Source organism: Piliocolobus tephrosceles, chromosome 1 (genome assembly GCF_002776525.5).
Source record: "Piliocolobus tephrosceles isolate RC106 chromosome 1, ASM277652v3, whole genome shotgun sequence".
NCBI classification, from domain to species: domain Eukaryota; kingdom Metazoa; phylum Chordata; class Mammalia; order Primates; family Cercopithecidae; genus Piliocolobus; species Piliocolobus tephrosceles.
Genome location: NC_045434.1, coordinates 71,228,216 through 71,254,907, shown reverse-complemented (window position 1 = coordinate 71,254,907; position 26,692 = coordinate 71,228,216). Strand labels below are relative to the sequence as shown.

The 26,692-nt window shown below is 40.9% G+C and overlaps 1 protein-coding gene across 1 annotated transcript in view; it reads left to right on the top strand.

Annotated features, from left to right (window-relative positions):
• Window positions 1-26,692, top strand: part of PTPN14 (protein tyrosine phosphatase non-receptor type 14) — a 205,817-nt gene that overhangs the window by 80,577 nt on the left and 98,548 nt on the right. Inside the window, exons 2-3 of the mRNA XM_023203744.2 lie at window positions 7,255-7,582; window positions 20,581-20,750. Coding sequence (XP_023059512.1) covers window positions 7,409-7,582; window positions 20,581-20,750 — 344 coding nt within the window. The 5' untranslated portion in view covers window positions 7,255-7,408. The remainder of the gene's footprint in view (window positions 1-7,254; window positions 7,583-20,580; window positions 20,751-26,692) is intronic.

The following is a 26,692-nucleotide window of genomic DNA, read 5'->3' as shown; positions in this document are numbered from 1 at the left end:
AGTACTTTGCCATTCATTCTGCCCTTCTCTGGTTAAAGCCAGTAGTTGCATGAAAGTTTGTGCGTGTTCCTCTCCCTAATAGTAAACCTTGGTTCTTAGAACCCCTCGGCTCAACTTCAGTCGAATGAAGATTTTTCCCTCTCTTTAGTCTTTAGCTTTCAGCTTCCAGTGGCTTTACTGAGACAAAGACCCTGGAAGCTGAAGAGTTCAGAGAGTTTACTGCACTTTCCCTGTCATTCCCCCGTGCTTTGTATTCCGAATTACTTTCATCACGGAAGGATAAAAATCTAAGTCTTTTTTTTATTTTTATTTTTTAAATAGATTTAGAGGGTTCAAGTGCAGTTTTTTTGTTTGTTTTTTGAGATGGAATTTTGTTCTTCTCACCCAGGCTGGAGTGCAGTGGCACGATCTTGGTTTACTGAAACCTCTGCCTCCCGGATTCAAGTGATTCTCCTGCCTCAGCCTTCCGAGTAGCTGGGATTACAGGTGCCTGCCACCATGCCTGGCTAATTTTTACATATTTTTTTAGTAGAGATGAGGTTTCGCCATATCGGCCTGATTGGTCACTCAAGTGCCGTTTTTGTTTTTGTTTTTGTTTTTGTTTTTGAGACAGAGTTTCACTCTCATTGCCCAGGCTGGAACGCAGTTGCACAATCTCGGCTCACTGCAACCTCTGCCTCCTGGGTTCAGGTGACTCTCCTGCCTCAGCCTCCTGAGTAGCTGGGATTACAGGCATCCACCACCACACCTGGCTAATTTTTTGTATTTTTAGTAGAGATGGGGTTTTACCATGTTAGCCAGGCTGGTCCTGAACTGATGACCTCAAGTGATCACTCGCCCCGGCCTCCCAAAGTGTTGGGATTACAGGGCTGAGCCACCGTGCCCAGCCAAGTGCAGTTTTTTTTACATGGCTGTATTGCATAATGGTGAAGTCGGGGCTTTTAGTATAACCATCACCCCAATGGTGTCCTAGGTTACTTTCTTTATAAGATGCTCCTAGGAAAAAGAGGGTTAGAAGATTGTTTTGAAATTAGAAAAAAATCACAGTATTGAAAAAAATTAGGAGTCAGCATTGTTAGCTTTATGATCTATATTTTACTTAGAAATAGAGTCTTGCTCTGTTGCCCAGCTGGAGTGCGGTGGCATGATTATAGTTCACTGCAGCCTCAAATTCCTGGGCTCAAGTGTTCCTCCTGCCTCAGCCTTCCAAGTAGCTGAGACTGCAGGTACACAAAACCATGTCCAGCTATTGTTTTTGTTTTTATTTTGTAGGGTCAAAGTCTTGCTATTTTGCCCAGGCTGTTCTTGAAATCCTGGACTTAAGTGACCCTCCCACTTTGGCCTGCCATATAGGTATAGTTTCTTTAATTTCTATGGCTGGGTCTCATCAAGAGTTGCAGCTTAATAGTATTTATTAGATATGTTCTTAAAGAATAGATCAATAAAACCATTAAGCAGCTTATTTCTGTTTACTTTAAAAAATAGACTTGATTTTTGGGAGCACTTTTAAGTTCACGGCAAAATTGAAGGGAAGTCTTAAAGATTTCCCATATACCCCTGCCTTTCCCCGTGCTCCCCCACTATCACCGTTCCCCACTAGAGTGGTTCCTTGGTTACAATTATTGAACCTAAATTGGCACATCTCTAGCACCCTGAGTCGTAGTTTCCGTTAGGGCTGGCTCTTTGACTTTTTATTTTTTTATTTTTTATTTTTTTTTCTGTCAAACATTTTCTTCTGTGGTTTTATTGAATTCATATGTAGGTTTTCTTTTGTGGTTCATTGCATAGTAGATAACATAAATTGATTTATTTTTTATTTTTTAGAAATTTTTTTTTTTATTATACTTTAAGTTCTAGGGTACATGTGCATAACGTGCAGGTTTGTTACATATGTATACTTGTGCCATGTTGGTGTGCGATTAAGAAAATGTGGCACGGCCGGGCGCGGTGGCTCAAGCCTGTAATCCCAGCACTTTGGGAGGCCGAGACAGGCGGATCACGAGGTCAGGAGATCGAGACCATCCTGGCTAACACGGTGAAACCCCGTCTCTACTAAAAAATACAAAAAACTAGCCGGGCGAGGTGGCGGGCACTTGTAGTCCCAGCTACTTGGGAGGCTGAGGCAGGAGAATGGCGTAAACCCGGGAGGCGGAGCTTGCAGTGAGCTGAGATCCGGCCACTGCACTCCAGCCTGGGTGACAGAGCGAGACTCCGTCTCAAAAAAAAAAAACAAAAAAAGAAAGAAAGAAAAAAAAAGAAAATGTGGCACATATACACCATGGAATACTATGCAACCATAAAAAAGGATGAGTTTGCGTCCTTTGTAGGGACATGGATGCAGCTGGAAACCATCATTCTTAGCAAACTATCACAAGAAGAGAAAAGCAAACACCGCATGTTCTCACTCATAGGTGGGAACTGAACAATGAGATCACTTGGACTCGGGAAGGGGACTTTTTATTTTTAACGGACCTTTCTCTTAAAAAAGTAGAACTTACAGTAAATAGAATGAGGGCTCTATAAAGAGCCCTCGTTTTTCAAAAGGGTTATAAGAGATAACCCTTTTGAAAAAGTTTTTATTAGGAAAATCTTAAGTGTCTAAACATGTGCCCTTTCTGTGAGCATGTGGCATTTAGTTCCAGGTTTTATAATGTATGTGCGATCAAATGAATATGATGGGGCCCCAGAGAGCCACATGGGGAAAGTTGGAAAGGTTCCAGGAGCCCAACTATTTAACAGAAAGGAGATGCTTAGAGTGGATTTCACATTAAGTCCACTTTATAGTAGATATTTTACTCCCTGTTCTAATGACAAAGCAGAGGTATTCCTATTGGGCATAAAATATAGCAGGGAGCTGAGTTACATTTGAGGTGGAGCTCTGTGCCTGTGTGGATGGGTGAAAGATGGAATTTTAACATATGTGCCATGGCTTTTTTGAGAACTTAAAAGTAGTGGATAAATTCACAGAATATAAAAATATTGAAATGAAAAGGACTAAGAGATCTTTTTCTCTAATCCTATTATTATAGATTAGTGTCAAGCAGATTGTTTACCTGGGATAATTTAGGTATAGCCATTCTTAAAGGTAAGAGATGTCTTAAATGAGTGCCTGAAAGTTCTTTCCAGAAGCACAGCTCTGTGGCTATGCAAGTTCTGGGTGGAAATGTCATGAACTTTTAATGTAGGTAAATGATGTGTGTGTTAGAGGTGAAAAAAATGTGTTTCTAGCTCTGAGGGAGTTTAGTGTCAAAGTGTGCTGATATTTTTAACATAAGTTAGATTAATGTGTTAAAATAAGCACCAAAGTCTCTGGGAATTCAGACAGAACAGACTACCTGTGATACTAAGGATCAGAGAAGTCCATAGAAAGAGGCAGCATCATTTAAATTCAGCAGTGATTAGGTGTGAGCATGTTTACTACCTGCACTAAGGATTGCCTTCTTTTTCACTTTTGATTATGAAAACTTAGGTATATACAAAACCTAAAAGAACAGTAGAGTGAATATCTGTATACTCACAGTTAGATTCAACAACTGTTAACATTTTGTGTATTTGTTTTAACTTTGAATTTATAGATGTGCTTATGTGTGTATGGTGTATGTGTTGGTTTTCGTTTTCTTTTCTTTTCTTTTTTTTTTTTTTTGAGGTGGATTTTTTGCTCTGTTGCTCAGGCTGGAATGCAATAGTGCCATCTCAGCTCACTGCAACCTCCGCCTCCTGAGTTCAAGTGATTCTCCTGCTTCAGCCTCCCGAGTAGCTGGGATCACAGGCACACACCACCACGACTGGCTAATTTTTGTATTTTTGGTAGAGATGGGGTTTCATCATGTTGGCCAGGCTGGTCTCAAGCTCTTAACCTCAGGTGATCCACCTGTCTTGGCCTCCCAAAGTGCTAGGATTACAGGCGTGAGCCACCGCACCCAACTGTATGTGTTGGTTTTTCAAAAAAACATTGAAAAGTAAGTTACAGGCATCATGACTTTTTTTTATAAACCCTGATATATCCATTGGCATCTCTTAACACAATTCTGTCTATTCTCCTACGTAATCACAATTCTATTAAAATCTGAAGAAAATTAATAAAAATACATTAATGTCATCTAATTTCTATTTTCTATTTCAAACTTTCCTAATTATCTCTATTTTTTACAGGTTTTTTTTCTTCACACTTGGATTTAATCAGGGTTCACACACTACATTTCACTTTCATAATTCCTAAATCTCTTTTACTCTGCAGCAGCCTGTACTACCTCCCCCTCCCCATGCTCAATTTTTGTTTCATGACATTGACTTTTAAAAGGATCAGACGAGTTTTCTTATAACATTTTGTTGATACCATATCTTGCAAGTATTTTTGTCAACTGGAGATTTTAAAAGTCTTTTAGAAATCAAAATATGTATTTTCTAGGAGATATATTACCAGATTATCTGCTAGCCGTGAATATAAGGCCATTGCTCCTGATACACCATTTTCAGTAGATAATGTACTTTAAAATAATCTTTATTTACAAAAATAATACAAGACAGCTGTAAGATGCTAGAACAATGTAGAAATATACAAGGTTAGAATTCTATTTAATATCAAGTAGCTCTGAGATAATAATTTTGCCGAACTTACATTCTTTCCTTTCTCTGTGTTTTTGTTTATCATAAAAATTGCAGTCATCTATACATATTGTTTAAAGTTTGCTTTTTATTTCACTAGTTATGCATTGCGAATGACGTCCCATAGAATATGTAGTAGAGATTGTTTTTGCTGGGAGCAGTGTGTACCAAGCCAGCCACATTCTTTCCTAGGTGTTTACAGTGAGACACACACCCAAATGTAAAGTGCCTGGCTCAGGATTAGAAATGTGGCTTGTGCCCACAGAGCAAATATTTTTCTCTGTTTGGGGCTCTCTGGTTAATGCAGAAATGGAATATTGGCCTCTTCTGTTCTGTGCTTTAATAAGTTGAGGGAAATTCATGAGTGGTAAACACCTAAGGGCTGTATATTTGATTTTTGGCTCCCCCCGCTGTTTTTCTTGGGGTTGGGAGTGGGTGGGTCATTTCATATTCTTTTCTGTACCTATCAAGAGATCAGACTGGCTTACCTTAGAGGTAAACATGATACTCTGCCAACGTAAAGTGATTTAGAAATGTTAATATATTTTACCAAGCCAGAGTTTCTAGCATATGTATTTTAAGCCATCATAAAACATATACCTGTCATGTTAAGGAATGTGCCCACGGCAAGTATCAAAGACCTGCAGTGGGAGGCTGGGGAGTGTGTTTTGCTTTGTTGCAGGGTTATACCCTGACAACGTCTGTGAGGCATGAGGACCGGCAGGGAGTGGTTTATAAATATTGAAGCCATTTCATTTATTAATTTAAGAATTCCTACAAGTAGTAGCTATTCCTATTTGTACATCCAAGTGTCTTGGGGCTCAGGGGGTAATTCTGTGTCGGCAGATGGATGAAGAGTATAAATCCTGAGTGGATCTGCCTGAATCTAGTTAACAAAACAATCACATGAGCAAGAGATAGTCCGTTGGGCTTAATGGAGAACAGAACATTTGGACAGAAAAGCTTTCTGGACATTTCTGGCTTCTTTGAAAGACAAGTGTGATGAGCCTCCCAGCAAGATTGCTGGCTCAGGGTGGAGCAATAAGGCCACTTTTGTTGTTATTTTATTCTTGTGTTATCCATGGCAATAATGTCATCATTTTCATTTGGTGGGACATCAGGGTGTTTATAAGTCTTGTTACTATAATAGTAAGTTAAATTATCTGTGATTTGGTTACAGGACTTTTGCATCAAGATTTTGTAAAGGAACAAGATGATAGTAGGGTGGTTCCCCACATCTGTCTAAATATTTGTTGAAAAAAGGACAAAGAGTTGTGATTTTTAAGTGCTTTGAAGAATTCATATCTTTCCATTAAAAAAAAAAAATGGAAGTAGCTGACCAGGTGTGTTGGCTCACGCTTGTAACCCCAGTACTTTGGGGGAGACCAAGGCGGGTGGATCACATGAGTTCAGGAGTTCAAGAGCAGCCTGGCCAACATGGTGAAACCCCATCTCTACTAAAAATAATAATAAAATAAATAGTCAGGTGTGGTGGCGGGTGCCTGTAATCCCAGCTACTTGGGAAGCTGAGGCGGGAGAATCTCTTGATCCTGGGAGGCAGAGGTTGCACTGAGCCAAGATTGTACCACTGCACTCCAGCCAACAAGGTGAGACTCAGTCTCAAAAAAAAGAAAAAAAAAAAAAAAAAAAGGAAGTAGCTGATTATATTAAATGCATATTCCCACCACTTTATCATTCATTCTAAGTAAATAATAAAGTTAAAACATAAGACATGAAAATAAAAGTAAATAATGTTAATAAAAGAGGCTGTGTTGCAAAGAATGAGGTGGAACAAGATCAAATTTTAAATTCAGTGGGGCACTAAAGTCATCAAACCTTACTTTTTTCATCTGTAAAATAGACACCATAGGGTTGTTCATGAAGTTGGAATGAGACAATATATTTAGAAATTTAAAAAGCAAAACACCAGTGTTCAAGTTCCGCTCCTAGTGGGCTTTTTTATTTGTATTTTATTTTTTATTTTTTTTAAATTTGAGACAGAATCTTACTCTGTTGCCCGAGCTGGCGTGCGGTGGCATGATCATGGATCACTGCAGCCTTGGCCTCCCAGGCTCAAGAGATCCTCCCATCTCAGCCTCCCAAGTAGCTGGGACTACAGGCACACGCCATCATGCCTGGCTGATTTTTTTTTTTTTTTTTTTTTTTTTGTAGAGACAGAGTCTCATTGTGTTGTGCAGGCTGGTCTTGGACTCCAGGGCTTAAGTAACCCTTCTGCCTCAACCTCCCAAAATGCTGGGATTACAGGCATGAGCCACCATGCCCAGTCTCCTAGCACTTTCTTGAGTGGACAGTATTGCATAGTGAAAAAAGTATGTGAACTGAAGTTATGTAGACATTGGTTTAAATTCTGGCTTTGCCATTTACACTGTGCACCTGTGAATGAATTCTTTAATCTCTTTGAACCTTCGTTTCTTCAACTGTAAAGTAGCTTTTATCGTATCACCCTTGTAAGATAAGGCATAGGGCATGGGCTCTGCCAAGACATTTAGGAGTTCCAGAACTTGCAACTTGTCAAATCTGGATGGTGATCTGTTGGCAGGGGGTTGTGCGCTTCTGTGTGTGTGGAATATGGTACCATTGACAGGTCCCTTCTGGAGCATGACCGTGGTGTTTCTTTTGCATTTACAGCTATCTTCCAGAGGACCACACTGGGCATGGACACCCTTTTCCCTACCTGGAGGAGCACAGGTGATAGTGTAATTTTCCAGTCACGAAACTGTTAAGGCCGTCTCAGGGGCGTGTGCGCCAGGATAGGAGGGCGGCGTCCGAGGATCACATAGCCATGCCTTTTGGTCTGAAGCTCCGCCGGACACGGCGCTACAACGTCCTGAGCAAGAACTGCTTTGTTACAAGGATTCGCCTGCTGGACAGCAATGTTATCGAGTGCACGCTGTCGGTGGAAAGCACAGGGCAAGAATGCCTGGAGGCTGTGGCCCAGAGGCTGGAGCTGCGAGAGGTAAGGGGGTGTGTCTGTGTGCGCATGCATGTGTGTTAGGTATGTGAAGGAGAACTCACCAAAGGGACCAGCCATCTGTTTCTTGGCATCTGTCATGTGTTTTGGCCTAAGCGACAATGTGTTTATAAGAATCCTGTTATTCTTAGCATGGCTGTGATCTTATCCGTCATTGGATGGGAAGATTCGTGCTGATGTGAACAACGCCTAGAGCTGCATGGCGTGGCAGGTTTCCTTTTATTTCAGCTGGGGAAGAGGTTTTGGGGGAGTTGAAAATGAGAGACTCTCCCTACCAAAGTCATGTTCTCTCTTTAAAACAACTGAGTGGGTAGCTGGTATTTTGGCATTCTGGCTGCACATTAAGGAGAAAAACGCCCACATACGGATGCATGCAGCTGCCTTTTTTTTTTTTGGGTTGTTTCTGTATTTTCCTCTTAAAAAAAAAAACCACCAAATAAAGAGAAAAAGCATTTAGAGTGAGCATGATCAGTGAGGCTTTTTGTGGGAGCCTGTAAAACAGAGGTTTTGTTCCTTTTAAGATTCCTCACAGGCTGGGCGCGGTGGCTCAAGCCTGTAATCCCAGCACTTTGGGAGGCCGAGACGGGCGGATCACGAGGTCAGGAGATCGAGACCATCCTGGTTAACACGGTGAAACTCCGTCTCTACTAAAAAATACAAAAATACAAAAAACTAGCTGGGCGAGGTGGCAGGCGCCTGTAGTCCCAGCTGCTCGGGAGGCTGAGGCAGGAGAGTGGCATAAACCCGGGAGGCGGAGCTTGTAGTGAGCTGAGATCTGGCCACTGCACTCCAGCCTGGGTGACAGAGCGAGACTCCGTCTCAAAAAAAAAAAAAAAAAAAAAAAAAAAAAGAAGAAGATTCCTCACAGCCCTCGTTGCCTTCATGCTGTGAGATGACTTTTAAGCAAAAGCAGTGCTGACCACTTAGAAAGTCATGCTATCACTCTTTAGAAGGGACTTTCAGAGCAGTTGTTTATGACAGCCAAGCCCTTCTTTTTTCAGTCGTACAGACATTCAGGACAAGAGACTTTTGTGAGCAATCCACACTTCAGCATCTGTGTCTTGAGAGCTGTCTGACATATTGATCAGTGGGGAAGGTGATCTGGTTGAGTGGTTGCCAGTACTGAATGACTGCAAGCTGCTGAGGCTCAGACCTTCCTGAGGGCAAGGGAAAGCTGTATGTCATTGTCCTAGGTCCCTGGGCTCTTGGAGAGTCCAAGTGACAGCATTGCCCAGGACCTCGATGACAGAAGAAGGGTGGCAATCACTATTGGAAGTGATTGCATGTGACCTCTCTCCACCTGCTTACAAAGGAGTTGGGGCCCAGGAGGATCTTCCTCTCCCCTTTCCTGCTCTGAAAGTCCCTTCTAAAGACATCTTCCACAGGCTAGCTGTTTTTCTCTGGGAAACTGTTTCACCTGAAATGCATCTGTCTCCTGCTGTTCTTCGTGTTTATACTTTGGTTTCAGTGATCAGGTATTCCTTTTAGGTATATTTTTCTGTACAGGAGACTGTGTTGGACAATGGATATATGTATTAGTAGCTTGGTAATTGCCACAGTAGAATAAATGTGTGAAATGTTCTCATCTTGTTGATTGGTAGCTGGCTCTCTTTTTCTCGTTGGTAACACATTAGGGTACACACATTTAAACACACATTTGCATATGTGCATGGGCATAAAGGAAAAACTTAAATACTGGTTGGGGAAGAGACTTGTCTAAGTTCTTATAGAAAATTAGTATTTTTACTTTTAAGTACTTTCAGTCACTCAAATTAGAGCAACTAATTATTCCTCATATGCTTCGGGGGACAGTATAGCATGTGGTTAAGTAGTTACAAGTATAGGCATTGGAATCTTGGTCTTGGATTCAGCTTACTCTTCTGTCATTTGTTAGCTGCGTGACAATGGAAAAGTTACCGAATCTTTTGAGGCATAAGTTTCCTACGTATAAAGTGGGAATAATAATGTTTACTTCATAGGGCTGTTGTAAAAATTAAAAGAGTTCCTGTATGGAAAATGCATAGTGCTGCGTTTAATAATTTATAATTGTTCAAATTTGAGAGTCTTAATAAGCAACTTAAAAAAAAAAACCCATTTTTTGTTAAAGAAAATATTGAACATCTTGTGCCAGACACTTTTTTAGAACTTGGTGAAATGAAGATAAATAAGGTACAATTTTACCTTCAAGACATGCATACAACAGTAGGGGAGTCCAGCCTTTAAATAAACAGTGAATATTGAATGTGGTCCGAGCTAAAATAGAATGCAAGGGTAGGCCCAAAAGGCGATGGCTGTCCTTAGTGTTGTGCAGTGCGCAATCCAGCCCACTGAACACTGCAGTCTTGCTGGTGAGAGAGAAAGAGTTGATGGAAGATGACAAAGCCTTCACTCTGAACCAAGACTTGAAGGATATGTTTGAGTCCAGCAGGTAGAAAAGAAGGCCATATCGTCTTTAGTGTGGGGAACTGGATTATCAAAGATTCAAGGATGTGAAAGAGCAGCCAACATTTTGGGGGCTGAGAAGGCATCACTCCGAATCACCAGGTCAAGCTAGAGTTTATAACGAATGATGTGTGGAGATGTGTATGGTAGTAATGGCTTTCAACAGACTATTGTTTTTCTCAGTGAGAAGGCAAAAGTCAACCCTGGGTCATCCCACAACTACCTTATCACAAAGAATAAAGCAGCGCAGTGCCAAGTGTGTGCGTAGTGCGATTGACATTCCGTTGCTAAGCTGGGGTTTGCATTTAATACCGACTTTATTTTGACATGCCCTAATGGGTGCATCCGCATTTGACCAAATCACTTTCTTTTTAAATTTTGTGCTTTCCTTCCATGACAGACAACATTGAAGTTGTGCCCTTTTGTGAATCAATCCTCTAGATACTCCTGAATTAAAGGATCAGATAGAGTAATCTGATACTTTTCTTCCTTTGCACAAACACATCTTAAAGAAGAATGCATCCTCCACCCAAAAGCAGAAGTAAGAGGAGGTGAACACAGGGTCTGATCCTCATACCTTGAATTTCTATTTGGGTCATTTTTCAAATAGAGCCAATGCTGCTTTAGAAGACAAGGTGACAACCAATCTAAGATATAAGAAAAAGTTTAGTCTTTTTTGGGAGGGGTGTTGGGGCCTAACTCTATTGCACAAGATGGAGTGCAGTGGCATGATCATGGCTCATTCAGCCTCCGCCTCCTGGCTCAAGTGATCTTCCTGCCTTGGTCTTCCAAAGTGCTGGGATTACAGGTGTGAGCCACACACCCAGCCAAAATATATTTCAAAATATATTTAATCTTTTTTTTTTCTTCCAATTGAGATAGGGTCTTGTTCTGTTTCCCAGACTGGAGTGCAGTGGTACGATCATGACTCACTACAGCTTCAACCTCATGGGCTCAAGTGATCCTCCCACCTCAGCCTCCCAAGTAGCTGAGACTACAGGCACATGCCACCGTGCCCAGCAAATGTTTAATTTTTTTTGTACGCATGGGATCTCACTCTATTGCCCAGGCTGGTCTCAAACTCCTGGGCTCAAACGATCCTCCCGCCTCAGCCTCCCAAAGTGCTGGGATTATGGATGTGAGACACTGTGCCCAGGTCAATATGTTTAGCCTTTATGAAGACTTAGAAAGTAGATTATGGTGGATATTTGGCTTTGCCATTAGAAGTAGTTTAGGTATATCATAAATTTTGTAATAGCGTTATATTAGGAAAGGATGTATGGTAGATTAAAATTTTTTTGATTAAATTTTTTATTTACATTAATTGTTTTACCACTATATATTTTATTAGATAATTTTAATAGACTTTATTTTTATTTTTAAGACTTTGATTTCTTAGAGCACTTTGAGATTCACAGTAAAATTGAGAGGAAGGTACAGAGAATTTCCATATACCCGTGGCCCCATGCATGTACATCCTCCTCCACTATCAACATCACCCCCAGAGTGGCACATTTGTTATGATTATTGAACCTACATTGACACAACATTATCACCCAGAGTCCAGAGTTTACGTTAGGGCTTATTTTTGGTGTTGTACATTCTATAGATTTGGACAAATGTGATATGCTCCTATTTAACGTGGCATTCAGAAGGACCCAAGCCTGGTTCCTATTGTCAGCAAACAGTCATGTCTGGGAAAGCTGAATGTGATAGGGTCCCTGCTCCCAGAAACCAGATAGAGTCTTTGCTCCTAGAGTTTAGAGAACAGGACAAACAAGAAACAAGGTAAAGGGAATGGCTTGTGCTAAGGTACAGAAACAGGAAAGAACATGGAATTTTCAGGGAAAGGTGAAATTCAGTTTGCACTGGTGTGTGGGTGGGTGGGTGTGTGTGTGTGTGTGTGTGGTGTGTTGGGATTTTCAGAGAAAGGCAGAGTTCAGTTTGCACTGATCTCTGTTTCTGTGTGTGTGTGTTGGAATTTTCTGGGAAAGGCATGGTTCAGCTTTTACTGATCTGTTTGTGTGGCAGGGGGAGGGTATTTTCAGGGGAAGGCAGAGTTCAGTTTGTTTGCACTGGTGTGTGTGTTGTGTGTATGTGTATGTGTGTGTGTGTGAAAGGGGTCATGGAAGGGAAGAGGGTAGAGGAGGAAGGGGTAGGACGGAGTCTGCTTTTGCAGGGTTTGCTGTGTCTGCCTAGGGAGTTTTAACTAGATCTATAGGATAGTATTTCTAAAATAAGTTACAAAGGGTAATTACCACCTTTTGATTGTATGTACTCTGCTGAGCAGTTTCCATATATCAGCTCGTGTAGTCCTCATAATGAGTCTGTGATGCGTCCCTACCCTTGCTGTTCCTATCTTACAGATGGGGAGGCTACAGCATAGGGTGACCTGCCCACAGTCACTGGGCTGGCAAGTTGTGAGGCCGGTTCAACCCTGGCAGGCTGACACCACTGTTCCAGTTCCCGGAGACGTGTAGTGGGGAAACAGGGAGCATGGTAAAATGCTTTGGGAAACACTCTCTCCTCAATCCTATAGTAAAAGAAAGAAAATGGTGTTCCAGTAAGTGTTTCACGGTTGTCTTAGCCTTCCAGAAAATACTCTTTTGAACTATGTGGTGAATAAAACACTGCTGTGAAGTATAAGTCATCAGAGGACTCCAAGGAGGAGCATGACATGGTTACCTTGCCTGTCAGGTAAAGAACTCAGTAGGAAAGAGTGGGGATCGGCCAGACGCGGTGGCTCACGCCTGTAATCCCAACACTTTGGGAGGCGGAGGCAGGTTGATCACGAGGTCAGGAGATCGAGACCATCCTGGCCAACATGGTGAAACCCTGTCCCTCCTAAAATACAAAAATTAGCTGGGCGTGGTGACACATGCCTGTAATCCCAGCTACTCGGGAGGCTGAGGCAGGAGAATCGCTTGAACCAAGGAGTTGGAGGTTGCAGTGAACCAAGATTGCGCCACTGCACTCCAGCCTGGTGACAGAGTGAGACATCGTCTCGAAAAAAAAAAAGGAAAGAAAAAAAGAGTGCGGATCAGCTGGGTGCGATGGCTCACGCCTGTAATCCCAGCACTTTGGGAGACTGAGGTGGGCGGATCGCCCGAGGTGAGGAGTTCGAGACCAGCCTGGGCAACATAGTGAAACCCCATCTCTACTAAAAATACAAAAATTACCCAGGCATGGTGGCATGCACCTGTAATCCCAGCCACTCAAGAGGCTGAGACATGAGAATCACTTGAATCTGGGAGGTGGAAGGTGCAGTGAGGCGAGATTGAGATTGCGCCATTGCACTCCAGCCTGGGTGACAGAGCGGGACTCTGTCTCAAAAAAAAGAAGAAAAGAGTAGGGGTCAGAGGGGAGGGACAGGAGGTACAGAGATGCCGGTGAGCACAATTGTAAACCTGGCAAGAGGTCATGAGATGAACTGGTTAGGAAAAATGTATTTTCAGTTGTTTTAAAGGGGAAGAAAAAAATCAGGGATAAGTTGCTGCTTGGGAGCTCTGTTAACAAAGACATTCCCGAGACATAGGAAGCTCAGAAAATCAGAATTCTATTAATGTCATTGTAATATATCTGGATCAGTGGGTTTAACCCTTTTCTCCAAATCTTCGGTGGAACATGGATGTGTAAATGGAGCTGGGCCTTTTACAGAGGAGATGGGAGATCTGGAGCCCTATCTCAGTTTGAAAATAACTAGCCTAGGTTAAGGGAAAAAGAGCTAAAACAATGGTGCCTTATGGCTAATTATCATAGTTTAAAAAAGAAGTACATGGAAACAGAGCAGAGTTTAGTGGCTAGGAATGTCAGCTTGGACCAAACTGCCTGAGTTTGAATCCTGGTTCTGCCATTTACTAGCTATGTAAGCTTAGATAGCTACTGAAGTACCCTGTGCCTCAGTTTTCTCATTTGTAAAATGGAAATGGTAATAGTAGCCACCTCTACGAATTGTTGGGAGGATTCAAAGAGTTAGTTTTTCATAGTTGCCTCAGTATCGCCGTAGCCTAGCATAGGGAGCGCTCAATATGGCTGCTTTCTTTGCAAGACACCACACAAGCTATCCAGCCTCTGCCATGACGCTTCCAGAGACTGGGCTGTCACCCTTTTGTAAGTCTGCTTGTTCCATTTTTAGATGACTTTGATTATTAGAAACTGGGGCCAGGCGTGGTAGCTCACAACTATAGTCCTAATACTGGGAGGCCAAGATGGAGGGTCACATGACCTCAGGGGTTCAAGACCAGCCTGAGCAACATAGTGAGTTCCATCTCTACAAAAAAATATAAAATTAGCCAGGCATGGTGACTACATGGTGACTACATGCCTGTAGTCCCAGCTACTTGGGAGTCTGAGGCAAGAGGATCCCTTGAACCCGGGAGAATGAGGCTGCAATGAGCTATTAACATACCACTGCACTCCAGTCTGGGTGACAGAGTGAATCTCACTCTCTCTCTATATATAGATATAGATAGATATAGATATAGATACAGATAGATATATATGAAACTGTGGATCTTATGTTGAGTTAAAATAGCAAAGTCTTTCAGTTCCTCAAATAGCTAGGATTAATTTAAGATTGTGCTGTCCAATATGGTAGCCACATGTGGTTATGAAACATGTGAAATGTGGCTATTTTGAACTGAAATGCATGGTAAGTGTGAAAACACATCAGAGTTTGAAGACATAGTATGAGAAAACTAAAATACTCATTAATTGTATTTATGTACAGGTTGCAATGATATTTTGACATGTTTTAAATAATATTTATTAAAAGTAAGTTCACTTTTTGATACTTTTAAAATGTGGCTTCTAGAAGATTTAAAATTAAGTATGTAGCTCACATTTTATTTCTGCTAAACAGTGCTATTCTGAGAAAGGCAAGGGGGGCATTTAATGGTAATAGTGAGTGTAAACATTCTAATAAAATGTAAAAATATGCTAGACTAACCTTGGCTCTACTTTTAACAAGTGGAAGAAGGATAAATGATGTAACAAAGGCACCTGAGATACCCTTCACTTCATTGGTAAAACCTATTTGAGGTAGGGAACGGCTGTGGGGAAATCCAGCGTTCTGGAGGATGGTGACTTGCATAACTCTCTGCTCTCTCCTAAGGCTAAGCTTAAGAGCCTTGGTTTTTAAAAGAGCATAAAAAAGTTTTTAAAAACCAAACTATAATCATTTCAAAGAGTAAGTCCTTATCGTCTAATTTATCCCCTTTTTCTTTTGCAAATTTATATTTCGATCTTTACTAAAAGCAGTTTTACCCAAAGCTATCACTACAGTAGAAATTTTCCACATTTTGCTATTTTCATAATGACTAGAGATTATAAAGATTAAGAAATTTAACTTGCATTTCCTATTATCACATAAAAGTTAACTTACATGAAGAAGATTTCTGTGGTTTGCTTTTATGCTAATCTTTTGGCAGTTAATAATTTATGTGGGATTTGGGGGGTACTCAGTTAAATGGAACACTTCATGCCCTGGCAGATAATAGTGGAATTCTGCTGTATTTTATAGCTTGTTTAATCACATCAGTATATATGTGTATTTGCAAAGGATTAAAATAATCAATACTGATTAAGAATCAACTGAAGAGTAGACTGCTGGGGGAGATTTCTCATCTTTAAGTTTTGTATTGCTTTTTGTCTTTGTAAAAATGACAGTGTGAAACATTATTAGCTTAATGTCAGCCCTAGAATGTAATGGCACTGGCATCTCCATTTTCTAGATATAGAGATTGTACGTGAACTATTTGCCAGTCTTAACTTGTATGTCTTCATCTTTCTGTGTATTCTAGGTGAGTTGTGCAGTCTCAGAAGAGTGGTTTTTCTTGGCTATGGGACTCTCTTCTTGGGTCTGTGTTATTCTGCAGTTTCTTTTCCTGTACTTTTACAAAGAGATTGGCTAGGAAAATGAAGAGGGTGCAGTTGTTAATTATAGATGTGTCAGTTGTAGATATCTCAGACCTACCCAGAGTAAAGGTTGATTAAGCACAAGTTCTTTTCTACCGTTACCCAGCTGATGTACGGTGGCTTATTTTCCAAAGCCATTGGAATGTAATTGCATGAAGTGCTATTTCAGAGTCTGCTTATAGTCATCTTTTGAAGTATTTTCCATGCCTCAGTGAAACTGTTCCTGCTTGTATAATATGTAATTCATATATTTTATGTGGAAGCACACCAACTGTTTCTTAATTTACAGCTGAAATACTGGGTAAGATAGGCAACCTATTAAAACTTAGTGCAAGATACTTTAAACTTTTGCTTCTGGATGAGTAACTCTTCAAAATGCTTGAGATAAGATCATGGCTTTAATCCTTGGTAATTGCCAAGACCGCATCTAAACCTCTTAAAAATAGCATTAAAGTCTGTGCCATTGGTCACAAAACTGGAAAAACAAAACCCTCAAAAAATATTTCCCTTTTAATAACTAATGTGGGGGATTATACCATCTCTATACAAATAAATGAACAAGCAAATCAAAAGTATCCCAAAGTATTTTTAATAGACTTTCTTTCTTTAGAGCAGTTTTAGGTTCACAGCAAGATTGAGCAGAAGGTATAGAGAGTTCCCATATGCCCCCTGTCCCCAAAACTACTTTTAAGGGCCCTTAGTCTCAGAATCTTTCCATAATACCAAAAGATGGACATTTTGACACTATAGTATCCACACACCAATCTGCCATTGAAGAAACTAGCCGATTTTTTAGTATGTACTTAAATGTGTGTTTCCTGTGTTAAAATGCAATTCCCCAAACCAAATAAATGAGGAAGCTGCTCACATAAAAATGACATTTTAGTGCGGCTTTCCCTACTTGGTTTCATTGTAGTGCATTTTTTGTAACTGGTTCAGAGATGTGGTTCCTGTCCCTGAGGACTGGTTCTTCTGTCTTCTTTTCTCATCATTGCAGTAAACTTATTGCAGAACTCATGGCATCAGAGCTGTGTGTTCTAGTTTTCTTAAGCAAACTAGAGCAATAAAATGGGGATTCATAACTCTCCCAGAGGAGGTATCATGAGGATTAAATGAGCCTGGCTTACTTTTGGTGCCTGAGATATAAACAGAACAAATATTTCAGGCATTTACTCAGGTAATAGGTGGGATCCTCTTTGAGTCATGGAGAAGGTGGTTTCTGTTTGCAATCATCCACCATGCTTTCTTCAACCACGTGGCAATGTTTAGCAGCTAAGCTCAGCTTTCAAAATTGAGCTAGAGTTTAAATTGGCAAGTGAACCACAAACCAGCCTGGTGGGGTCTCAGCTGGGCTTGACAGGATTAGTAGTTCCTTGGATAATACACAGGAAGTTGATTGGTGCACATGCTAGTTGAAATGAGAGCCTAGGCTCTGATTCCATTTCCTGTGAGGCACTGTGTAGACGTGGGAGAATAAACGTGTGCTGTATTGTACTTTTGAGGCAGGGTCTTTCTACTCCAGAGTATTTGGAGATAGTATTGGCAGATAGCTAGAGGAAGAACTGGAGGAGAAGGGTGGGAATGCAAAAGGTTACTTTGGGCATAGCTTCAAAAATTAGGGTGAGGATGGGGATCTCAGAAATGGACTTTTCTTCTTGCTAGAGGACTAAATTTGACAGTTTTAAAGTTAGGATGTTCTGGCTGTGAGTATGTACAAACTCTGTCCTTCAGATTACCTGTCTCCCCCAATTCTGCCCTGCATTGGACACCCCATTTCTTCAGTAGTTATGTAATTATTTCACTGGATAATTACCTGGTGAGTCACTGTGAAATATTCTGTGTCCTCTGAAAGGTGCTGTACCACAGCAGTGATGAATTTATGCCATGAATTAGGTTTTTCCATTAGAAGTGGTTTACTTTGTTATTTAGAGCTCTGGCTCAAGATTATTGCCTTACTATCGTTTCTCTTGTACCTCGTCATCCTCCTTCTCAACATATCCATATGTGTGTATGCACAAGAGTGTGTGTATGTGCAGCTGCAGTGTGCATTTTGTGTGTGTTGTGTGTGCACATACATGTTCGTGTGTGTGTACTCCATGGAATATTCTTTCTCTGAGGGTTTTCTGGGGTGGAGGTCAGGTCTGGTTTAATGATCTGGATGGATAGGAATGAGAAAAGGAAATTTAAAATAGCTTTCAAGGCATAGATAGACACAATAAAAATTTTAACCGTTTTTCAAAATTGATTGTATAACATTTATGCAGTTACTGTGGCCCTCTATAATTTGAATATTACTAATTTGAATGAAGTGTGGACTATAAAGATATCCCCCAAATGTCACAACTGCTTTTAGTGAAAGATGATAAATCATGGTTAGCCTGTTAAGCAATTGTGAAGCTTGCCCTGTTTCTCCACTCATGCTTATAAAAAGTGCTCTTTACCAGCTTTAATAATTGCTGTATATCATGTTAATTACACATATTACCTAATTTATTGTATGGAGACTCACTCCTAGGCATCCAAAATGCCATGGAATACCCTTATACAGCTCTGTATTCCATACAGGAATTCAGTGTAATGCAGAACTACTTTGGACCCTTATCAGATAAATGTCTCGAACTGAGTACCCAAATGACTTCACGTTTAGGGTAGCTTAAGCCTACATCATAGATCTCAGAGGATAGCATCAGAGTGATGTTCCAGTGTCCCATTACCACCTATCATGAGAGCCTCAAAGTCTTAGTGGAGGTATAGCTTTGTGATTTTTATTTCCTTGCATCTTTTGAATATTTACGTTATTCATAGATGTTCCCGCTTCTACCTTTGCCTGCTTTTTCTCATTGACTCCCAGATAACCTGTTTCCTAATTCTGTGGTTCACAGAGATGTCAGTAGTGCTGATGAAAAAGATTCATGAGGTTTACCTGCTTTCATTTACTGATGATGATGGTGGTGGCAGTGGTGGGGGTGGTGGTAACAGGGGTAGTAGTCCTGCAGCCGCAGCAGCAATGGAAGGTACCACTTGTGAATTAGTTACTTACCATGTGCCATGCAGGTAATCGACAGGCATTATCTCATTTATACCTCTCAGAGCATGTGGGTGAAAGTTGTAATCATCATCCCCGTTTTACAGAGGAGAAAACTGTGAGAGTCTAGAAGGCATTTCAATGACTTGTGTAAAGTTACTGAGACAGTGAGTGCAAAAGATGGGAGATGGACTGACTTCAAAGTCCGTTTTCCTTCTGTTCAGCCACATTTCATTTCTCATCACTCAGGTTGGAACAACTAATGGATTCACTGGAGCTAGGAAATGAATAATAGGGTCAGAATTCATCCAAGTAAGTTTGTCTAAGTTGATAGAAATATGACCTTGGCTCTGGTTGTTGGCATTTTGTTGCTCAAGAAATACATACATTTCTGATGTGAACTTGTCCTTTGGAACATCGTGGGGGAAAGCTGATCAAGTCATTACCCCCATCTCAAAGTAAATCCATTTAAAATATCTTTAAAGCATCTGGGTCTGCAGCTTTATGTAGGCAAGGGCATGTCTGGTTTTCTGGTAAAGTCAGAGTCAAAACTTCATGAGAGATTTTGGTGGAGTTGTGGCAGGACTGATCTGTGATAATGTTGAGGTGGCAGCCACCTGGAGTGGGAACATCAGCATAAGAATGCCTTTGGAAATTAAACATTGTAATGAAAACATTCTTTTGAAGGCAAGTTTCCAGGTGTGCTGTAAACCATTCTAGGCTATAATTGAAATATAAAAGAATCTTCAAAAGCAGTGGTCTATTTTTTGGTGATTGTTGTGCTAATCCTGAAATCCTAGCATGAATTAATATAAAAGATGGGATTGTGTGCATAAAAGTACCTGTTTTAATCATTTAGCATGTTGTTCAAAACCAAACTGGTTTAGGCTTCAAGTCTAAGGGTGAAAATCTCACTTTCATCTAACAAATCCCACCATAATCTGCCAAGAGCAGCCACCAGGGGCTCCTGCGGCAGCTGTGAAGAGGCGATCCTTCCTCTCTCAAAGCTTGATATGGGGAGAGGTTTGCTGCAGTTTGTCTATAATAAAGTGGAAGAGGATGATACTTTTTAAATCACACGAAAAGAGTGAATAAATTATCGTTTAAAATCTGATACTGTATGAAAATATTCTACAGTGCAGAAGCTTTCAGTTGGCAGGCAGTTTTGTCTTAGGAACTGAGTAATAAGTTACGTTGCAGCAGGTGCAAGAGCGGTGTTGGTCTTTGCCAGTGTGCTCCACGTGAGATCATGAAGCATGCAGAAGGCACACAGAAAAGGCAGTCTTCAGATATCAGGGGAAAAGTCAGCACTGTCCCTTCGCTGCGCGACTCTCCTTTACCTCACATGGGCCCATTGGTATCGACAAGCACAAACAGTAGTAATGAGTAGGGATACTGCATCTGGATACTCCATGTATGTTACAGTGATGTGTGGTTGTGGTTTCTTTTAATTTGTCCCAAAGTCAGATGTCAAAGCTGGATCTTGTATAGGGGCTGGGGAACCCAAGGTAGGATGCAGCATGCTGGAGTCTCGTTTCTTGTGTGGCCTTGGGATGCTTGTGGTGAGCATGAACTGATGCTGTTTTACCCTTTTATCTAGACACACTACTTTGGCCTTTGGTTTCTCAGCAAGAGCCAGCAAGCACGATGGGTGGAGCTGGAAAAACCTCTGAAGAAACATCTGGACAAATTCGCTAACGAGCCTCTGCTTTTCTTTGGAGTCATGTTCTATGTGCCAAATGTGTCATGGCTTCAGCAAGAGGCCACAAGGTAGGTGCATTTTCTCCCTGTGTGCCATATAAGGGTGTTGACTAACTGTGAAGCTTCCAGTGAAGTAGATGAGCTGGTTGATTTAGGGGTGTGTGGGTGTGGGTGCGGGTGTGTGGTGGGGGAGAGGTTAAAATAGTTGGGGGTTGTTTACTCATTGCCTTGCAGCTTTAGAGTTTTGGTTGAATCCATGTAGCTAACTCCAGCTGTTTTCTGTAATGCTGGTAAGGCTGTAGGGATCCTGAGCCAGGCAGAATTTCGTCTCTAGCAGCATGGAAATACTCGTTGGAGACTGTGAGTAAAATAGGCACGCAAGAATTTAATAAAAAAGTGATCACCTGGCCAGGCGTGGTGGCTCATGCCTATAATCTCAACACTTTGGGAAGCTGAGGTGGAAGCATAGCTTGAGGCCAAGAGTTCGAGACCAGCCTGGGCAGCATAGCAAGACCCTGTCTCTACAAAAAGAAAACAATATAAAAATCAGCTGGGCATGGTGTCTTGTGCTTTTGGTTCCAGCTCCTCAGGACACTGAGGTTGGAAGATCACTTGAGCCCAAAAGTTCAAGGCTGCAGTGAGCCGTGATCATGCCACTGTACTCCAGCCTGGGCAACAGAGTGAGACCCTGTCTCCAAAACAGAAAAAAAAGAAAAAGGAAAAAAACAATGAATTCTGTTTTGTCCACCCTTTTCCTAAAAGTATCCCAAAACAAAATGTAGTATCAGACTTCGAATTTGAAGATTGGAAAGATAATTAAAAGTGGGAGTAAAGTTAAGGAGGAAAATGTTGTGAGAGCAAGAGTTTTGATGGTTGTCCCTACTAAATAGGAGGAGACAAGAAGCCAGCAGTAGAGGGGAGAACCAGTTATTGTTCCCACCCAGCTACTCAGTGTCTGCTTTAGCTTGGAGAAATCACGTGCTGCCTTTGAAATGATGTTTTCCCCTCTCATCTGTAAAGTGAGGGATTTGTGTAAGTTGATAAAGCATGTTCAGTGAGTGGAATAAGTGCATTTTTTTGGTGTTAGTATAGTTGATTTATTGGTAAGAGTTTTCCATTAAAATACCTGGGAAGTCTCCTCATCAAATGGAGATTTCTGGTAGGAAAAGGAATCACATAAACTCTTTGCTTTTTGCCTTTTACCAGGACCTTGTCATTCTGAATGCTTGGGAAGCAATGCGGGGACATGCTTTGAAGAAGGAAGAGTATTCTACCTGATTTTTGTGTATTTTTTAGAATTTAAATTTCTGATATAAGGATGTACTTGAAAATTTTAAGTATATTTTAAGGCAATATCCTGCTTTCTTTCTTTCTTTTTTTTTTATTTGAGACAGAGTCTTGCTCTGTCACCCAGGCCGAAGTGCAGTGGCATGATCTTGGCTTATTGCAGTCTCCACCTCCCAGGTTCAAGTGATTCTCGTGCCTCAGCCTCCCGAGTGGCTGGGATTATAGGCGCTTGCCACCACGCCTGGCTAATTTTTTTTTTTTTTTTTGAGACGGAGTCTCGCTCTGTGTCCCGGGCTGGAGTGCAATGGCCGGATCTCAGCTCACTGCAAGCTCCGCCTCCCGGGTTTATGCCATTCTCCAGCCTCAGCCTCCAGAGTAGCTGGGACTACAGGCGCCCGCCACCTTGCCCGGCTAGTTTTTTGTATTCTTTAGTAGAGACGGGGTTTCACTGTGTTAGCCAGAATGATCTCGATCTCCTGACCTTGTGATTCGCCCGTCTCAGCCTCCCAAAGTGCTGGGATTACAGGCTTGAGCCACCGCGCCCGGCCGCTAATTTTTGTATTTATAATAGAGATAGGGTTTCACCATGTTGGCCAGGGTGGTCTTGAACTCCTGACCTCAAATGATCTGCCCACCTTGGCCTCCCAAAGTGCTGGGATGGCAGGCGTGAGCCACTGCGCCCAGCCTCTGCTTTCTTTCTTTCATTTGGCTTATTTGTTTTTATTTACTTATTTATTTTGAGACAGTGTCTTGCTCTGTCACCCACACTGGAGTGCAGTGGCCCAATCATGGTTTACTGCAGCCACAAACTCCTGGGCCCCCGCAATCCGCCTGCCTCGCCTCCTGAGTAGCTGGGACTACAGGCATGTGTCACCAAGCCTGTCTCGATTTTTTTCTAATTTCGTAGAGATGAAGTCTGGCTGTATTTCCCAGGCTGGCTTGAACTGCTGGCCTCAGGTGATCCTTCTACCTTGGCCTCCCAAAGTGCTGGGATGACAGGCATGAGCCACTTTGTGTCTTCTTTTTTTCACTTGCTTTCCTTTTTAAAAATAAAAATCAAAAGCTATTGTAAATCCATGGCCTAATTGCAAACAGAGGCCGTGAGTTAGCTTACAGCCTGATCCAAAAAACCTAGTGTTCAGTCTTTCATGTGATAGACATTTAAAGCACTCTGTTTGTTGCATACCATTGTTCCCTGTTTTCAAGTTAATTCACATATCTAAGTTCTTCCTGCACAAGAAATTATTAACTCCTCAAAATGTGATGACTTCCGTTGGCTTTTGCATCCTCCTTGAGTACTTTACATGGTGCTAGGAACACAGCATTAAGTTAATAAATACTTGCTGATTCTTGGCTCTCGGCCATGAAGTGCAAGATAATGAGTGATGAGGGTGAAACATGGACTAGAAATTAGCGCGTATTGAAAAGTTCCGTCTGTAAGAAAAGTGAAGTCTTGTTAGTCTAGACAGACCTATCCTGTAAGGCCTATTGGTGAGAAAGAGCAGTTGAAATAAAGAGGGACTCAGACATTATGCTTTATGAAGTTAAAAGAAAAAAGTTGTTTAAGCTTAGAAAAATTAAGTCTTACAAGGGCACAGTAGTAGCTGCCTTTAGATATTTATAGACTCTTGTAGGAGGGGGAATTCTTTGTCAGCTCTGGAGCACGAAATTAGGGTCTAAGTAAGTGAAGTCCAAGGAGCCAAAGAACTTTGACTGTTTGGCTCAATGTGGGAATACAGTTTCTAATAACTAAGCCATCTAAAAAGGGAACAAGACTTACAAAAGGGTGAGAGCACTGGTTTCAGTGAATGTTGTCGTGTGGACTAGGTAGCCTATGTGGTATCCTGTAGAGGGAACCACCATGTTGGGTAGGGTGTTGGAATAAGATCAGTGGTTCTCAAAAGACCAAGGCCTGCTATATCATAGTTACCTGGAGCACTTATTATAAATATGATTCTAGAGCCGTACCAGAAGTCTGGTTGTAATATCTAGGGCTGCGAATCCTCTGGTGTTTCTGACACTCACCCAGCCACAGGAATCAATGAATCAGTTAACCTCTAAAACTCTTTACAGTTTTAGATTTTCCAGGGAAATACTCTTAATGCTGCATTGTTTGACTGTCAATATTTGCATTCATAGACTAAAACAAAAGGTATTTAAATTTCAAAGAGGGACGTAGAGAGTAAAAAGTTTTGGTAGTGGTGGTTATTAAGTGTGGGATTTAGGAAGGACTTTTCTTTTTCCTTTAAAATTTCTTTTTGCTTAGTTAGCCTGGTTTATTTCAGATGAAGGTTAATAAGGAGGAAAAGAAGTGTTTTACAACACAGGATTTTGAAGCAAACTGTGTTGCTGACATTTGATCAGAAAAACTAACAAAACATTTTAAACTTTGAAAGATATTTTTAGATTTAAGCACTGGAACTAGATTATATAGATTTCAGGTCTAACCAACTCTTTATGGCAAAGAATGTTGAAAGTGAGGAGTTGGATTAGCATGCAGCGTTTTGTCTGTGCGTGAGTGTGTGTGTATGTTTGCAGCATTGCAGAACTTTTTGTTGCCTCCAAGGGGCCCTAAAACTGGAATGTGCCAAGAGATGTCAGAGTGAGTAAAAGATTTAAGCTGGGAAGATGGAGGAACATGAGAAAAAAAATGTAAGAAATAAAAGAAAAGTTGTTAGGAAGAAAAGAAAAAAAGGAATTACATCTATTTGGGAAGATTGAGGGCCACCAACAACAATCAGGTGTGATTCAACAAGACATGCCATGGATTGTAGGCTTATGGACTAGAGAATAAAGGAGATCTGGTTTGGACAGAATAATATTTTTAAATGCTTGAGTTTTCTCTGTGTGGTGTTGGAGATGGACAGATGAGCTGAACACGAGGTGAAAAATGCTACAGTCCTTAAGAGCCTTTGGGAATCTCAGCCTTCTTGGGAGGTTTTAGCAGCATCTGAGGTCCGAACTGAATGTTGAAACTGCCTTCCAGGCAGCTCAGCCAAGGGGAAGCAGTGGTGGTGGGGCAGGATTCCAGAGGAATGTTTCACAGAAGGCCCCAACAGCATTCATTAGGAGCGGGTTAATGACTAACTCTCCAGTCATCCGCTGTTATCCCAGTTACCAGGCATCTCAGGTGGAGATGGGCTTTGGCATCTCTCAGAGCACCTGGGATCTGCAGTGTCTGACACAAAACAGTTAGTCTTTGTGATGCCCTGCAGAGTAAGATATTTGCATAGATTAGAAATAGAAATCTGTCTTTCATTTGCGGGCAACCCGTTGGAGGAGGCAACCATTCAACCATCTGTGCTGAAAAAATAAGCCTTTGTCTGGAGCCAACCAAACTTGTTTTCACCCAACACATGTTTGCAATGGTTTGGCTACTTCTGTTTGAGAACAGGTTCTATAGCATTAGTCATGACCAGCCATTTCTTCTCTCTGACCAAGGACAAAGAGTCTAGATTAATACTCTGGTTGGTTTTTTCCTTTTTTTTTTTTTTTTTTGCTGTGTATATGACTCCATATATATATCAAGACACATAAGAGTCAAAGGAAGATATATTTAAAAGCTGTTTATTTAATTTTTTGTGCCAGAGAATCGCACCCATGGAAATTTTTAGGTCAATAGTATATTCAGAACAACACAACAAAAATTTGAGAATGACATTGATTGCAATTTGTTTAATAAAGTGATTGGCTTTATTAAAATTATCAACTCCAAATTGGTTTAAATTAGAAAATTAGGAAGCACTGCTTTTTTGACATTAATATGACATACTGTGTCTCATCTGCTAGATATGACTTTTGAGGGGCAAGTCCCTTCATAAGTGAGGGAAACCTGTCAAGACACTGTGATTGTGTTGGATAAGAAATAGATAACTCAGGCCCTACTTTAAGGTGTTAATTGAATGAGAGAACAAAAGATATTAAAAGGAAAATACACACAGGGGTACAAATAAAAGGAAAAAAGAAGAAATCCCTTGATATTGTTATAGAAATGTTAAAAGAAAACTAGTGAAAAGAAGGACACACTTTAATAGACAGATGGGGGATGAGTCATGAAACCATAGGATTTAAAGAGATTAAGAACCACTGAGTTTGTTAACCCCACTCCAAACTGTAAGATTTATTACCTTGGGGCTTTGAAAATGTTAGTTTTCCCCTGTTGGTTAAAATGACTCAAGGGATGGGACCACTGTAATTTTTTCCATTTTGCTTTGCTTCTCAGATTCCTTTTTGCCAGCTTTTCTGTCCGGCAAAGGGACTCTTGCTAGCAGTTCATCTTCCCCAGCATGTTCTCCTGACTCAAAGGAAATATTTTTGTAATGTGTTTTAATGATTTGCATAGCAACAGGCTCGTTATAAACACATGGTTTTCACATTTTTCTGGACACGGAAAGAAAAAAGATGGCTTGTGAGAGGTGGATAAATTCTTATTCAAACAGAAGGATACTTAATAATAGCAAGGGGAAGCCAGAAAATTGCTGGCCAAGATCACTGCTTTTAGTTTAGCAGTGGGTTTTTCCAAGTCTTCCTTAAGCAAGGAAGTCCCTCTTTAATTTCTTTAATACTAAGAAGAAAACTTTTAAAAGAAAACGTAATTTTTGAAGAGTGAATTTAGGCTATAAACTTCTAAGTTGCTGAGTGCATGCATGGTTTCTAAAATTTTAAATTTTGAGTTTTTTTTTTCTTTTAACCAAAACATGTTTGTCTTTGCATTACTCAGTGTT